Raw genomic sequence first — 15,950 nt, 5'->3', positions numbered from 1 at the left:
ACATTGCTGCCATCAACGGTTTGCTCAAGACCACGTGGATAAGCCAGAAAGTGATTGGAACAATGTTCTATGGATGGATGAGCCCAAAATCAAAGTTTTCAGCTTGAATGAGAAGCCTTATGTTTGCCGATGAGCAAACACTGCATTCCAGCATAAGAACCTTAACCCATCTGTGAAACATGGTGGTGGCAGTATCATGGTTTGAGCCTGCTTTGCTGCCTTTGAACCAGGACAGCTTGCAATCCTTGATGGAGCTATGAATTCTGACATGTACCAGCAAATTCTACAGGAAAATGTTAAGGTAGCCGTCTGTGAATTGCAGCTCAACAGAAAGTGGGTCATGCAGTAAGACAACCACCCTAAACACACAAGTCGTTCTACCAAAGAATGGTTAAAGTAGAAGAGTAGGAGGGTTAATATTTTGGAATGGCTGAGTCAAAGTCCTGACCTTAATCCTATAGAAATGCTGTGGAAGGACCTGAAGCATGTAGTTCATGCAAAGAAGCCTACCAACATCCCCAAGTTGAGACTCTTCCAAAAGGACGAATGGGCTAAAAGTCCTCCAAGCTGATGTGCAGAGCTGACAAACAGTTATCAGCAACATTTGGTTGAAGTTATTGCTGCAAAAGGGGGTCACACCAGTTACTGAAAGCAAGGGTTCACAGACTTTTGCCTCCCACAAATAGGTAAAATTGGATAATTTTCCTCAATAAAATAAAAGAAAAAGTTTATTTTTTTTGTCTCATTTGTTTAATTGGGTTCACTTTATCTAGTTATAGGACTTTGTTTTAGGTCATATTTATGCAGAAATACAGAAAATTATAAAGGGCTCACAAACTTTCAAGCAGCACTGTATATAACATAACTCCATATTTGTTACACATATATGTTCCGATGCGGCGCTAGAACAAATCAATATAACAGGACTTTGATTTTTGTGAGGGGGCACACAATGCATTGTACATTTGTTTGTCCTGTTATCAAAGAAGTTGAACACTGCTTTGGACGGGGTGGACCCCAGGTTCTCCTGCTGGTTAAAAACAACATCGAATTTGGCCTTTGCAAACGGAAATGATGTACGTGTTTATTTGCATGAAGAGCAGGGAAGTGAGATATGATCACACGTGGTCACTCAAGACGCATGTGGAGATGTGTATTAATATCAGGTGTAAACAGATGTACTTAGAGATGTCCACTTGTGATCGGATCACCCAAGACGCATGTTAATCCCTAGTGTAAACAGGGGCTGTGACATTCTTCAAGTGGTACTGCAGCTATTAAGTATTGTACATCTTAATCTGTCTAATTCTTAATTGGACAGATTGTAAAATAATGTAAAATAAGAAAATCTGTGCAGAGATATCCTGACTTCTAGTCCCTTGTATGGGTCAAGCACTAAAAACACTGGATCCTAAATTTGCCTTAAAGGTGCAGTGTGTAGAATTTGGTGGCATCTTGCAGTGAGGAGATTGCAACAAACTAGCCTGTAGGAGAACCTATGGTGTCCACAAAATTCTCAAAAAATGCAAAAAGCTGTTGGGACTACATGTGGACCACAGTTTACCACATGTTTCAAGACTCCAAGAAACCTGATCCCTGGGGGTTCGCACCCAAAGTGTGAAGCTCCACCCATGGATTCAGGTTATCAAAACTAGAGATTCCCCTCTTATCTCCCTCTTTCTCCTCCAGCTGTGGCTGGAGCAGCTCCTTGCTCTTTTTCACCTCCAGCTGCTGAAGGAGCAGCTCTCAGCTCCTCTTTCTCCTCACAGCTCTCTGCTCTCTTGTGTGGCCTGCTCACAGCAGACACACACAGAATTCTGGGCAGAAGATGCGAGAGCCTGCCTAAGACTCAGAAACTAAGTTTTCTAGTGCCAGCAGCTACCACACAAGTCTGCTGGCTTGTTTAACAAGTACAGGGGCCACGAGTTAGCTTGCCACTAACTCTACACAAAGGACTGGACCTGGGCCCTCTGACCTGCATGACTGGAGCATCAGACCTACACAGCAAATCCTGCATCCTTTCAGCTTTGGGGCCAAACCCTTCTCAGCTTGTCTCTTCCACGGATTCACCAGCTAAGAAGCAGCGCACCGCAAAGCATCTCTTTCTTCATGGACTGGTAACAACTGGGCATAGCCTAGCAACATAGTGAAGCACAGCATGGCTAAGCAAGAATGTTTAGCTTAATCAATGTACTGTACAAGTATTGATTTGGCTAAGGTTATTCATTGAACTATTGTTGTGATGTCCTTGCTGTTAATAGTCAGGTTATTGCATAGCCACACCGCTGGGTTAGTGATAGCATGCTTAACACATGTTACACCCAGTAACTAGGCCTTGCATGCAACTAACCTCTTCCTAACCTGGCACCTCGATCCTACATCAATTGGCCTTGAACAGAGAACCACACAGTTAAGAGGTTTAAAACCTAGTTCTGCAAACTTTGGTTCAGGCAGCACATGTGGTTCAAGACACCTCATGGTCTGGCCTTTTATCTCTGTAGTTCCCTTTGTCAGCCAAATTGTTGGCATGCCATGTGCTCAGTCACCAGGTGACTTCAGCGATCTTGCCATTGTCTTCCCCACACACATACACACTCACACTTGTATATAGGTACACTTAGCTAGACTAGTATTGTGTGTTTTGCTCTTTTACCTGTTTGTTAAATAAATGCTTTTGGATATACCTGTTGTCTGTTTTAATGTTGAATGAGAATGAGTTTTGCCAACCACTGCTCTGCGAAGAACTACAAAGTCCTTCAACCTTAACTAGCTATTGATATGGTCATTTTGTTTATAGTTATTAAGTTAATTATTAATCAAAGTTCCAAATTGATAGATTAGTAGACTTTGAGACTGAATTGGCTATCTTTTTCCCTGATTCCAGGGTGGTGCCCCGTTATTATTAATTCTTATTAATAATTTTATTGATTTTAATAATTAACGATTATCTTTGAAAATTGCTGATAGCCAAAACTTGTAGCCACGGCCCAACAAAGCCCTCTTTAGAGTCAGTGTTTGGTTTGTCCATTCTGGGCTACTGTAGAAACTAGGGATGTGCAGAAAGCCCAGTATTTGTATTTGTATCTGTATTTGTTGAGGCAGCAAAATTATTTGTGTTTGTATTTGAATAAAAGTGAAAATAAAATAATAAAAATCCTATTTTTGTTTTTGTTACAGTTTTAATTTTTGGATTTTAAAGTGTTAAAATAAGTGTTCATCAATCAACTATCTTGCAAAGGAGGTCCCCACACCAGGTCTCGAATTCAAGTTTCCCAGATCATAGACAGCTGTGCTGACTACTGAGCTAAAGCTCAGCTCTGCGCCACTGTATGGACAGACCTGCGCCTATTTGTATACCCATAACACAGAGACAGCACAGTGTGTAACATATAGAGGAGAACTTCATTTTTTTTCATTTTTTTCTTAGGGAAAGAGAAAGGGGAACAACAGGTTCTGGAGAGTCCCTTGAGAGCACTTTGCGCATGTCTGTAGCTCAGGTTTATCTCTGGGCAACACCAACAACTATGAGAGTGATGTCAAAATAAGGAAATGTGCATCATGCGGCAGGTGGATGTGACTCCCCTCGTTGAGAGCTGCTAATAGACGTAAGGAGAGACAGAGATAGTGATGTAACCGACCTGTGTGCTGTTATTTGACATGTATTTTTTACTTCCTAAAAACAAATAATTTAAAATATATTGTAAATATTCATAACAACCCACCATTTGTTTGGTGGCCTGGGATGGACTGCATAATGGATGAAAAGGTACAGGCATGTTCACAATGTCAAAGTAACCAAAAGATTCCTGCTTCCCTCCACTCATGGCAGTGGCCTGGCCATGCTTGGTTTTTGCTTTTGATTTTGCTGGTCTGTTTATGGGTCACATGTTTCTAGTGCTGATAGATTCACATTCTAAGCTGCTGGAAGCACATATGTCGTATATTACTGCCTCAGTCATTATGGCGATGCATAGAAGCATTTTTGCCACAAATGGATTATCAGATACTGTTGTAACTGATAATGGGCCAACTTTCACCAGTGAGGTTTTCCAAGAGTTCATGGAGAAAAACAGGATCTGTCATGTCCACACTACACCCTACCACCCTGCCTCAAACGGATTAACAGAACATGCCATTGAAACTTGAAAAGATGGTCTCCGAAAGATGTCAGGGCACTCGCTTGCAACTAAGCTTTGCCGTTTCCTGTTCCAATACTGGATCACTCCTCACACGCAATTGATTGGATTGTCCCCAGCAGAGATGTTAATGGGGACAAGGACTTAATCTCATCTTGATCTTCTTTACCCAGATGTCACAGCAAGAGTCACCAGCACACAGGAAAAGCAACAAGTGAGATGGGACCAACGTGCTAAAGAAAGGCTTTTTAAGTCAGGGGACTGTGTGTATGTCAAAAGCTTTGCCAGTGGTTCACCCTGGCTATCAGGAGTCATTCACAGCCAGACAGGCCCAATATCTTTTGTGGTGAACTTGTCTGATGGTAGGCAGGTTCGCAGGCACCAGGACCATTTTCGTATCTGCCATGATGAAGGGGGAAAGGGGCTTCAGAGTGTTTCGCACAAGACAGTGTGAGCAGATCTATGGACTGTGTTGTGGTGCCAGTAGGACTGGAGCATGCTGATGGACTGTCTGTGCAAACTGCTCCACCTGCTCTTGCCCCAAACCTGGCCAGTGTAGCACAGCTTGCTCCCATGTCTGTAGACACCACAGGTGAACTGATAAGATCAATGAGGCAACACAAGCCTCCTGATAGATGTATTGAGAAAACAAAAAAGTTGAAGAATGTTGCGGAAAACATTCTGTTATTGTTGTTAAATACATTTTAGGTTCTGCCTGTCATAGAGATACATTTTTGTAAGTTGTCAACATGCAGTATAGTGACAGAAGAGAGATATTCTCGATGTTCTCTAGTAGTCTAAAGGGGACAAGTGTGTTACAAAATGTGTTTGTTTGATTGTGTCTTATTTGATGTTTTAACCTTAAGGGGAAGTGGTATTATGACACTACCTATTAATAGTTGCTTTGTAGGTATCACTGGAACTCTACAGATGAATTTGTTCATTTGTGTGATTTAAACTGGCCCTTACCCATGAATGAACTCAACCAGTCCTCTGGTTTTCACACCTAGACCCGAACTTCACCCTATGGATCCTCCCTCAATCACCATTGATCAATGTGACTCATGATGTCACCAGGTCAACAAAATCAGAACTCGCCCTCTCCACTTCCTCTTTCCGGCCTCCTTCTCCTGGATGCTCTTCATAGCAGCTGCTGAGAGCTACAGTGAAGCTCTCAAGCCTGCTCATGGTAGACATACAGAACTCTTCTGAATGGCAGTGACACAGAGCCTGCCTGATCCAAGTTTAGTGCCAGCTGTTATGAAACAAAATCTGCCAGCTGACCCCACAAGCAACGGGAGCCACGAAGTCGAGTTAGTACAGAGCACGCTGCTAACTCTACAGGACAGAGGAGCGACTGGTTTCCCCCCACCCTGCGAATGGATCATGGACTGCCCAGCAAAGCGTGCACAATTCAGCCTCAGAACCACAGCTCTTCCCAGCCTGGCTCACCCACCACCGAAAGCATCGCTAGCTCAACAAAGCAGCAAGCAAGGCATCTCTCTCCCTCCAAAGACTGGTATCAACTGGGCATAGCCTAGCCTAGCAAAGCCTAGCATACCATAGCATAATGGCAAATGACTAAGCAAGATGTTTAACTTAATCAATGTATATGTATTGATTTGGTTTAATGTTGTCCGTTGAGCTCTATTGTTGTGATGTCCTATTCATGGTCACATTATTGAATAGCTTCACCGCTAAGTTGATGTTAGCATGCTTCACACACATTCCATCCAGTGACTAGGCCTTGCATGTAACTAATTAACCTCTTCCTAACCTGGTGCCTTTATCCTACACCAATTAGCCTTAAACATAGACACACACTTTGCTCTGACCTAACACATGTTCAACACATGGAGGCAGAACATGCCTGTCTTCCCTTGTTCACAGAAAAGAGGAACATGTGACCTTTGCCACCATTTTGAATCCTGTCACCTAATTTGTTTGCCTGTAATTCACACACACGCACCCACACACACACACATACATACACATCTGTATATAGATTAATTAGTTAGACTGCATATTGTGTATCTTACTCCCTTTTGCCTGTTAGTTAAGTACGTTTAGGCGGATTACATATTATGTGTTTTTTTCACCTTTATCTTCTTTTAAATAAATTCTTTTGGATATACATGCTGTCTATTTGATGTTGCATGAAAGTGAATTTTGCCAACCTATACTCTGCAAAGATCTTCAAAAGCCTTCAACCTTTACTACCTATTGATATGGTAATTGTGGTTATAGTTATTAAGTTAATTAGTAGTCAGAGTTCTACATTGATTGGTGCCCTGAAGTTGGACTTAACTGAAATTAAGTCCTAGTATTTTATATAATTATTAATTATTTCTGATAATTATTAATCATTTCTTATAGTCAAAATTTGATCTAAATGCCCTACATAAACGGTGCATGATACCAACAGCATACTCGGGAACCTTTGTTGGGTCAATCCTAGTACATGCCAGACCTTGATATATGTTGCCATACTCATGTTAGGATCATGCTTTTTGGCTATGTATACTGTTGAGAGCAAGTTAAGTAAAAGACATAATTGACTTCATTGTGTGCATGCATTACTGCTCCCAAGTTACCACAGCATTCTTCATTAAACCCTGCCAGTCTCCTCATTGCTCAAATCTTTCAAACTCCACATACTTAGTTTGTAATGCAGAATTTCTGTCATGAAATTGTAGTCTGAGTAGTATTTCTCATGATGAGTAAACTAAACTTGATGTCCTTTTAACAATGGCATCTTTAAACATTTTGTCAACTGTGTGATACAACACATCTGCTATTTATCCCTGATGCTAACTGTCAAAAAAATGATGATTGCTTCTGAAATTAGTGGCAGCTTTCTTTATTTCATACAATATGGCACAATTATATGCTGTGGGAAGTCCTGACAGTAAAACTGTAATGTTTATGTTGGATGTGAACTGCTTTTTTAGAATAATACCAAGTGATGCCAATCAAAATGTTGACAAAACGTCAGAAAAGGCATGCTGCTGTGTTATTTTTAATGCCATTGTGAACGTCACTGTGAAAGTCATCACTGTGAAAGTCACATTACTCTCCTTTTGTTCAGTAAAATGATTTATGTTTCAAATTTGTATTAATTTCAGACAATACTGCAAATTCACTGTTTAAAGGATGTCACAGCAAAGGATGTGTGTGTGTGTGTGTCTGCAGGTATGATGGGAGACGGTGGTCGGGGTCTTAAAAAAATCTTATTCTGCCTCTGAAATGTATAAAAAACACAGGACTTCATCAGATTCATCAGGTGGACTGAAACATTCCAAATGAATGTTAATGTTACTCTGTTTCTGTTGGATGTGTTAATAGGCAATTGTTTGCTAAAACACTAACTTTATAAGGGAATGATATGTTAGATGTTGTATCTGCAGCTTGTTCATCGGGCCCAAAGTGGCCAAAAAACATAAAATAAGATAAAAAAAGCAGAATTAAGGACAAGCAGGTATGTTAAAAATGATACAACTCAAAATAATCCATCTGTATTGACCATAAACATATTTAAGAGTGGACTGTTATTTACAGGTCTGCTTTTTCTTACAGCTGCTTAGTCAAGCAATGTGGTTTTGGGCTGACTTATGTGAACATCGTATTTATCCAAAACAATCCAAATATATAAAAAATATGTCTGGCTATTCCTTTATTACACAGGTTACTCTGGCATGGAAACATCTTTAATTTTTCCATTTGTGCATAGTCTCAAACAGTGTTGTATGAGCCTGAGTATCTTTGAAACATTTTAATATTTGTTGCTTTGATACCTGAGTTTTGGTACTGACAGCAAAATATACTTACATTGCATATTTAACTTACTTTGCTTTACCTTTTTTCTTGATTTAAAAACAAACTTGTCATATTAGTGTTCAGTGATACACAAACTGACGTACTGTACTAACACTTTGCCCACAGAAGAATATTAACAAAACTATGATTTCAATCAGGAAATAGCTGATCAAAGACAAAGGTATCAAGACTAAGAATCTAAGTGTAAAAAAGGTATGGAGAAAGTATGAAGTATTGAGAGCTGATTTTCAGTCCTTGACAAATTTGGATAAAGTATTAAGGTATCTTACCTAGACCTCATGCTGTATATTTCAATTACTACTATACAACATCACCTGGAATGTGCAATGGGAAGCATATTGTACTAACATACTGAACTGCAAGTTATCAATCTGTTTTCTGTCAGTCAAAGTCAAACAGCAGGGTTTGTCCATGCAAACAGAAAACAGTGCACTGACCAGGAAACCACTGCTCGATCAGAGAGTTGACGTGGTCTGTGATGAAGGCCATGGCAGAGAAATCTCTCATCTCTGACTGGCAGATGATCTTTATGCCTCCACTCTTCTTTCTCTTCCAGTTGACATCTGATGACTCCACACTGCAGAGACACACAGATATGTCACCACCTCATTCCACTAGAAGCCATTCACCCTGCACACAGCAGCTGATGTGGAGCAGCAGGGATCAACCAGTACTTTGGTTGAGGCAGTTCAATATTTATTTTCTCCTCCCTTTTATGGTCAAAGGACAGAGGATGTTTTATTGATGTACAGATTGTAAAGCCTCCTAAGGCAAATTTAGGATTTGTGATATTTAGCTATAAAATTGACTGGACGCAACTTGAAGGACCAGTGTGTAAGATTTAGTGGCATCTAGCAGTGAGGTTGCAGATTGCAACCAAAGGAATACCCCTCCCCCTCCCCTTCCAAGCGTGTAGGAAAACCTAAAATGGCCATGAAACTTGTGAAAAACACAAAAGGCCCTCTCTACAGGGGAGGCTTGTGGGCCGATGACACAGCAAGCGGCACACTGGCTCTTGTTTTTGTACAATAGTGCTAAAGCGGCCCACATAGCAACCTGCCCGCTGGGATTTCTCCTGGTGTTCCCAATGGTAAGTCTTACTCCGAATGCAATGACCCATTCTGAGTGGCCAAAGCGGCCCATAGTCAGACGGCCCTTCTGGCATTTGCACAATTTCCAGATGGTCAGTCCGTCACTGATTTTGAACAAACAATACTTGTTGTTATTGTGTTGATATTGTTCAAGACTTTCTCAGGAATTGAGCAGAAAGTCAAAGATGCCCTGTAATGTCTGGGCTGAACTTTGACACTCATTAACCTATCCACTTCCTGTGAAACATTCTGGCCATGAAGTTGACTGAATACTAGCTCCGACCTGCTGTTTGCCTCCACAGGCTTTAGACTCAAGTCTGCTGATCCTGATTCCGTACTGGCTCCTTCCTGAGGCTCTGAATGTGACTAAAGCTCCACACTCACATTTCTTCACTTAAACATTTGTCTCATTTAATTACTACCCTCATCCTTCTAGCTGCAGCTCTGACCTGAGGTAACCTCCATCAAACGTGACCAAGAGCCCCTCCTTCCAGTACACGGTCTGGCTGCGTCGGACTCTGAAGGTGCTGCAGCGGTTCCTCTGTTGGGTTCCAGCAAAGCTGTAGATCACAGAGTTCCTGCTGCACTGGCTCCTGGTGTTTCTTTTGGGCTCAAATGACTGCATTAACAAGATATTTCAGGTAATTAATATAAAATGTTTACACAAGTGTTGTAAAGTACAATGACCAATGAGAATCTGCTGGTCTCAGTACCTGCAGGTCCATCTCTGTAAGGCTGATCAGCATCCTGGCAATGAAGCGCTCCCAAAACCCAGCAGGAACAAAGCTCATCTTGAAAAGGCGCTGCAGGGTATTGTTGGTCTGCTGACGAAAGCAGTGGATGTCCATGGCGGGCTTGGGGGGAAGGAGGTGGGGCAGAAGATAGCTACAGCAAAAGGAAAGAAGAAAAGAAGAAAAGATTTAAAACTAGAAAATGTTTGAGGAAATGTTTAGAATGCTTGCACCAGGTTTGAATTGTTGCTAATGAAGGTTATGATATTGTAACCCTAAGCACAGGGGGAGCCCTCTATTAGACTCTATGGGTAAAACTTTTCTCCAATCACATGCACACAATCGCCCACTGAAATTTGCATGTACATAGCCCGCCGATCAGGATGAGCCTACTGATTACGTGTGTGTCACACAGTATATGAACTTTACATGAACATAAAACTGGATGTAACCATGGCCTAATCTTGCAGGGGTTCAAAACTCATAACAGACACCTTGCACACCTCATTCCTCAACTCATCATGGAGCATGGGAGAATGCAGGTGTATATTTCCCAGCGAGGTGTCAGGTGTACCACAGCTGACACTCACACCACCCTTTTCACAAATCCTGAGTTGCCCCTGTGAGCACAGACCCTGAAAAGGAACCTGACATGTCCAAGAGATAGAACCTTGTGAACAGACAAAGCGTAGACCAAGAAGCTGCCATGCATATGTCCTCGACACTTGCCCCACTGAATAAGGCTGTTAATGCTGCTACACTATGTGTGGAATGTGTTTGGACCATGGTGGGGGTGTCCTTACCTGCCTGCCTGTAGATTTGCTAGGTGCACTCACAAATCCAACTAGCTAGGCACTTCATGGACAGGACTTTACCTACCACTCCCTCTCCATAGCACACGAACAGCTGTTCAGTGCGCCAAAAGGAGGCTGTGTGTTCAACATAACATGCCAATGCACGTACTGGGCACATAAGATAAGATTTTGCCTCCCTGATGTGCCCATGGGGTGGAGGACAAAATGCCTCTAGCTGAATAGTTCTAAACCTAAATGAACTCCTTATGTTGCTGGGAACAAAGGACGGGGTTGGAGAGCAGCACTGCCGTGGTCACCACAAAGCAGCAGACAGCTGGTGTGAACCAACAGGGCGCACAGCCCACTCACTCTCTTAGCTGAAGTCAGTTCAAGCACCAAAGCTGTCTGGAATGACAACACTTTCAGAGAGGAGCGCTCCAGAGGCTGGTAGGAATCACTCACTAGGGCCTTGAGCACCAACGGTAGTTCCCACTGGGGCGCAGAGATATGCGTCACTGGGCATTGTCTCCTAACCCCCTGTAAGAAATGTTTCACGAGGGGGTGGGCAAAGACAGGTCTCAATTTTTTTTCAATTTCAATTTTATTTATATAGTGCCAAATCACAACAAAAGTCATCTCAGGGCACTTTTCACATAGAGCAGGTCTAGACAGTACTCTTTAATTTACAGAGACCCAACAATTCCCCCATGAACAAGCACAGAGAAGCAGAATAACAACAATAATAACAATAACAATAATAGTAATAGAGATGTGACTAGCAACAACAAACAGCAGCAATAGCTGGAGAAGGACACCAATAAGACTGCAAAGGCTGAGCCTGGATTCTGGGGTTTCCTGCGAGATGAGAAAGCACAAAAAACTCCAGGGGGAAGCCAAGTTAATAACAAACATTAATGGTAAATGAATGCACACAGATGGAGAGGAGGAGGAGGAGAGAGGGGCTTTTAAATTCAATTATGGATTTTACAGGAAGCCAATGCAGCAAAGCTAAAATGGGAGAAATATGATCTCTTTTTCTAGTTTTTGTCAGTATATGTGCAGCTGCATTCTGGACTAGCTGGAGAGTCTTTAAAGACTTGTTAGGGCAGCCTAATAATAAGGAATTGCAATAATCCAGCCTAGAAGTGTTGCTCGGACTATTTTTTCTGCATCTTTTTGTGAAAGGATGTGCCTGATTTTTGAATAATACGTAAATGAAAAAAGGCAGTCCTTGAAATTTGTTTTATGTGGAAATTAAAAGATCATATCCTGATCAAAGATAACTCCCTGATTCCTTACAGTGGTGCTGAAGGCCAAGGTAATGCCATCCAGAGTGGCTATATTATTAGATAATGAGTTTCTAAGATGTTTAGGTCTGTCTCCAAAACCCTAACGACAGGAGGAAATGGCTGCCACATACAATTTAACAGTGGCGTAAGAGCCCCTTAACCACCAAATACTGCAGAAAGGAGAGAACCTCTCCCACTGTACGTCAGGGGGTCTTGCACCAGTGTTGGAATCCCAACCAAGGAGCCAAGCCTGGAAAAGCTAGCCCAGTGCGGGCAGTGCCTCGAGCCCGCCTCCGGGGACCCCAAGAATTGGGGGATGGACCAGGGCTGGGCCACCAACATCTGGGTCATTTCTGCGTACCGTGGCACTGAACGGCGGTCCTGAGCTATCAAGATGATTGACAGCTGCTCTTGTCTCACTCTCTCCAGTAGAGTGGGAATGAGACAAAGAGGAAAGGCGTAAAGCAGCCTCCTAGGCTATGGCACATGTGCAAACACATCTACTCCCAGGGGTGGATCATCTTGCAGCATCAGGGAGAATCAGACCTGGCAGTGGGTGTTGTACTGACTGGCTATCAGGTCCACTTCCACTTTCCCAAAGTGGTTCGAAATCCGCTGCACCACGTCAGGGTGCAGCCTCTACTTGTCTGATATGAGGTAGGCGTCCCCATTTTTCGGACCCGGAATATGGAGGGCTCTCACAGACCAGAGGTGTTCTGAAGCCCACAAGAGGTTCTTCACCATCCTCAACAGGGCTGTGGATTGGACTGTGCCATGCCTGTTGATGTAGGCAATGGTGGTGCGGTTGTCTTTTCTCACCAACATGTCTACCCTGAACCAGTGTCAGGAAGTGTTGGAGAACCAAGAGCACCATCTGAAGTTTGAGGAGGTTGATGTGTCTGTTTTCTCCTGAAGGCCACACACCACCTATCAATCTCCCCAAGCAGGTGCCCACCCACCCCATCAGGGACACATATGTGAACACCGCTATGTAGGAGGTTACTTGACCCAGTGGTGTCCCTGTTGACAGATGCTGTGGGGACTCCTACTAACACAGGTCCTCCTTCACTGATGGGGGAATGTTCACCATTTGGTGCTTGAGCCTCTTGGGATACAAGTGCAGGCTGGCAAACCGCCTTTGCAGGCAGCGCATGGGCAGCAGCCCCAGTGGAACCACTGGATGGCCCGCTGCCATGAGCCCCAACACCTGCATGATAGACAAAGCTATCACTGCTGCTCCACACCACAGTCTGAGGACTGCCTGCTGCACAGCTGTCCATCTGGATTCCGACAGAACAGCCCGCAGACTGACAGAGTCAAGCACAATTCTTGATACTCCGTCTGTTGGTGTGGTTGGGGAGCACTCTTCTTCCAGTTGATGGTGAAACCAAACTGGGCTAGATACAGCACCAACTTGGCTGTGTGGAAAATGGCCCACTCCCTGACATTGCCATGACAATGAGGTCATCTAAGTAGAAGAAGACCATCATGACCTGGTTGTACAGCGACATGTCCACACACTTGCTGAATGTGCAAGGAGTCAAGGAGCCAAGGAGTAGCCTGTTGTACTTGTAGACTATATCCTGAACAGCAAAACTCAGGAACTTCCTGTGTCTCTGATGGTTAGCATACGGAACACCTTTTGGGCGATACACTGGCTCAGGATGAGGATATCCAAAATGGGTCTGAAGCCTCCAGTCCTCTTGGGAATGTTGGGGCCTCATAGGCCAGACTGCATGTTTCTCACTCAAAGGGAGTCCTTAAGAGATTCACCCCTGAATTCCACCGGGCACGTGTGCGCCGCGTTCCAGCTCTGACGTGGCTGCCGGAGCTGATCGCGGCCACTCTAGTCAATGTATCCGATTCCACCGGGCGCGCTGCGGCGCGTTTCAGAAGCGGCTCTCTGCTCTGCTGCACTAAAGATAGGTGCCTAGTTTATTTTTTACCGAAGCCACATCAAGCAGCACAGAGCAGATCGAGCTGGGCAGGAAGTCAGACACAAAAACAGCATTGAGCATCTGGTCAATTTTCAAAATAAAACACCCCGTGCAGACTCCTGGTCGTATATCAACAATAAACGCAATTAAAACAGACGAATAAAGAAACCATTTAACTATGTAGCCTACTTAACCATAGCAGAAGCACAAAAATCAAGGAAAATGACCAAATCAATGAAAGTTGAGCAAGTTAACAAAATTGGGCAGTTTAGTTGCCCTGCTACTGCAGTAATTACGGTAGCTTTGAGGGGCTATCAGCTTTGACTAGGCTGCTGTAATTACTGTAGTAGGAGTGCAACTGACTTTAAATGTCAGAAGGCTTCCCTGCAGTGAAGACGCTCCGCTTCTGACGCTCTCCCGGTGGAATAGGGTGCTGTGCAGAGGACGGAGCAAATATAGTCAGGTTATTGTATAGCCACACCGCTAAGTTGATGTTAGCATGCTTCACACATGTTACATCCAGTGACTAGGCCTTGCGTGCCACTAACTAACCTCTTTCAACCTGGCACCCTTTATCTTACACGCTTTCCTTAACATAACCACACTAATAGTTAAGAGAAGGTTTAAAGCCGCGCTTTACATACCCTTTTGCTTCCGACCTAGTACATGTGGTCTCAAGCCCCCATATGGTCTGGCCTTTTGCCTTTTCTTCCCTTGTTCACAGAACAAAGGAACATGTGGCCTCCATCGCCATTTTGAATCCTGTCAGCCATTTTGTTTGCCCACAATTCTCACTCTCTCTCTCACTCACACACACACACACACACACTCTCACACATACACATCTATATATAGTCTCACTAGTTAGATTACATATTGTGTGTTTTGTTCTTTTATCTTTTAAATAAATGCTTTTGGATAACATGCACAAGAGTGAATTTTGCCAACCTCTGCTCTGCAAAGAATTCCAAAACCCTTCAACCTTTACTAGCTATTGATATGATACTTAATTAGTAATTAGTTCAAAATTGATTGCTTCATACAATTTATGAGACTGAATCAATTGACTGGCTATTTTTTTCTCTGTCTCCCAGGGTTGTGCTCTGTTATTATTAATTCTTTAATAATTTTTATTGATTTTAATAATTCATAATTATCTTTGATAATGATTAATTATTGCTGATAGCCTAACCTTGGCTCAACAGGAACCAGGAATTATGCAGAGTAAAACCCCCTCTGTCTGTCACGAGTGGGAATGATCGAAACAGCCTGTTTCAGCAACAGGCCCTGGATCTCCTTGGAGAGAGAATCAATCTCCTCTTGGGAGGACAGATTTATCTCCTTGATGGCCAAGAGTGGAGGAGGAACATGGCAGAACTGGAGTGATTAACCCAGTCTCAGTGTTCTGTCCATCCACTCCGTTAGGGACTGTTTATTATTTATGAGAGGGAGGGGGGTGGTGCAAAACGGGGGAGGCATATCAAATATTTTTTTTAAGCATTGGGGAGAGACATATTTTTATTTTGACTTAGGGGAGGAACATACAACTTTAAATAGTTGCATTTTGTATTCATTTTACGTTTTTTTATTTGCAGTGTTGGTGACGAGGCTCAGTGAATTGGAAGTACAGCTCCGCACCATGGAAAACCAATCATTAGCTAATGTAGTTAGCCAGCCCCCAGTAGCCGGTGCAGGCCGAACTAGCATAGCTTCTATTTCCCTGGTAGCTCCCGAGCAGCCAGGAAGCCAGGGTGGCTGGGTGACTGTCTGAAGGAAGTATAGCCCTAAGCAGAAGCTCACGGTTCACCACCTACCAGTTCATGTTTCCAACAGGTTCTCCCCACTCAGTGACACACCCACTGAGAAACCAACTCTGATTATTGTTGTGTCGGTGTGTACATTTGCAAAGAGAATGTCGGACTCCATAGTTTTCTCTGGGCCCCTGCCAAATCTGACCAGCGATGACATGTATAGCCGTATGTCATCATTCAACCACTGGTTGTCGAGGTGGTGTCCAGCAAACGATGTGGGCTTCATAGACAATTGGCAGACTTTCTGGGGAAGACCTGGTCTGATTAGAAGAGATGGCATACATCCCATTATTAGCAGACCAAAACTATGACAACCCAGAGTTG

General features: G+C 43.2%; 1 protein-coding gene across 3 annotated transcripts in view; it reads right to left on the bottom strand.

Annotated features, from left to right (window-relative positions):
• The window catches only part of lrrk1 (leucine-rich repeat kinase 1), a 164,577-nt gene that overhangs the window by 53,943 nt on the left and 94,684 nt on the right, over window positions 1–15,950 (bottom strand). For all 3 annotated transcript variants that reach the window (XM_044345163.1, XM_044343906.1, XM_044344439.1), the window contains 3 exons: window positions 9,778–9,949; window positions 9,514–9,683; window positions 8,411–8,550 (listed from right to left, as the gene is read on the bottom strand). In XM_044345163.1, the coding sequence (XP_044201098.1) occupies window positions 8,411–8,550; window positions 9,514–9,683; window positions 9,778–9,949 (482 nt within the window). The remainder of the gene's footprint in view (window positions 1–8,410; window positions 8,551–9,513; window positions 9,684–9,777; window positions 9,950–15,950) is intronic.

The sequence above is a fragment of the Thunnus albacares genome, chromosome 1 (genome assembly GCF_914725855.1).
Source record: "Thunnus albacares chromosome 1, fThuAlb1.1, whole genome shotgun sequence".
Taxonomy (NCBI): Eukaryota; Metazoa; Chordata; class Actinopteri; order Scombriformes; family Scombridae; genus Thunnus; species Thunnus albacares.
Note: the sequence above shows the minus strand (reverse complement) of the source record. Positions and strands in the feature narration are given on the sequence as shown.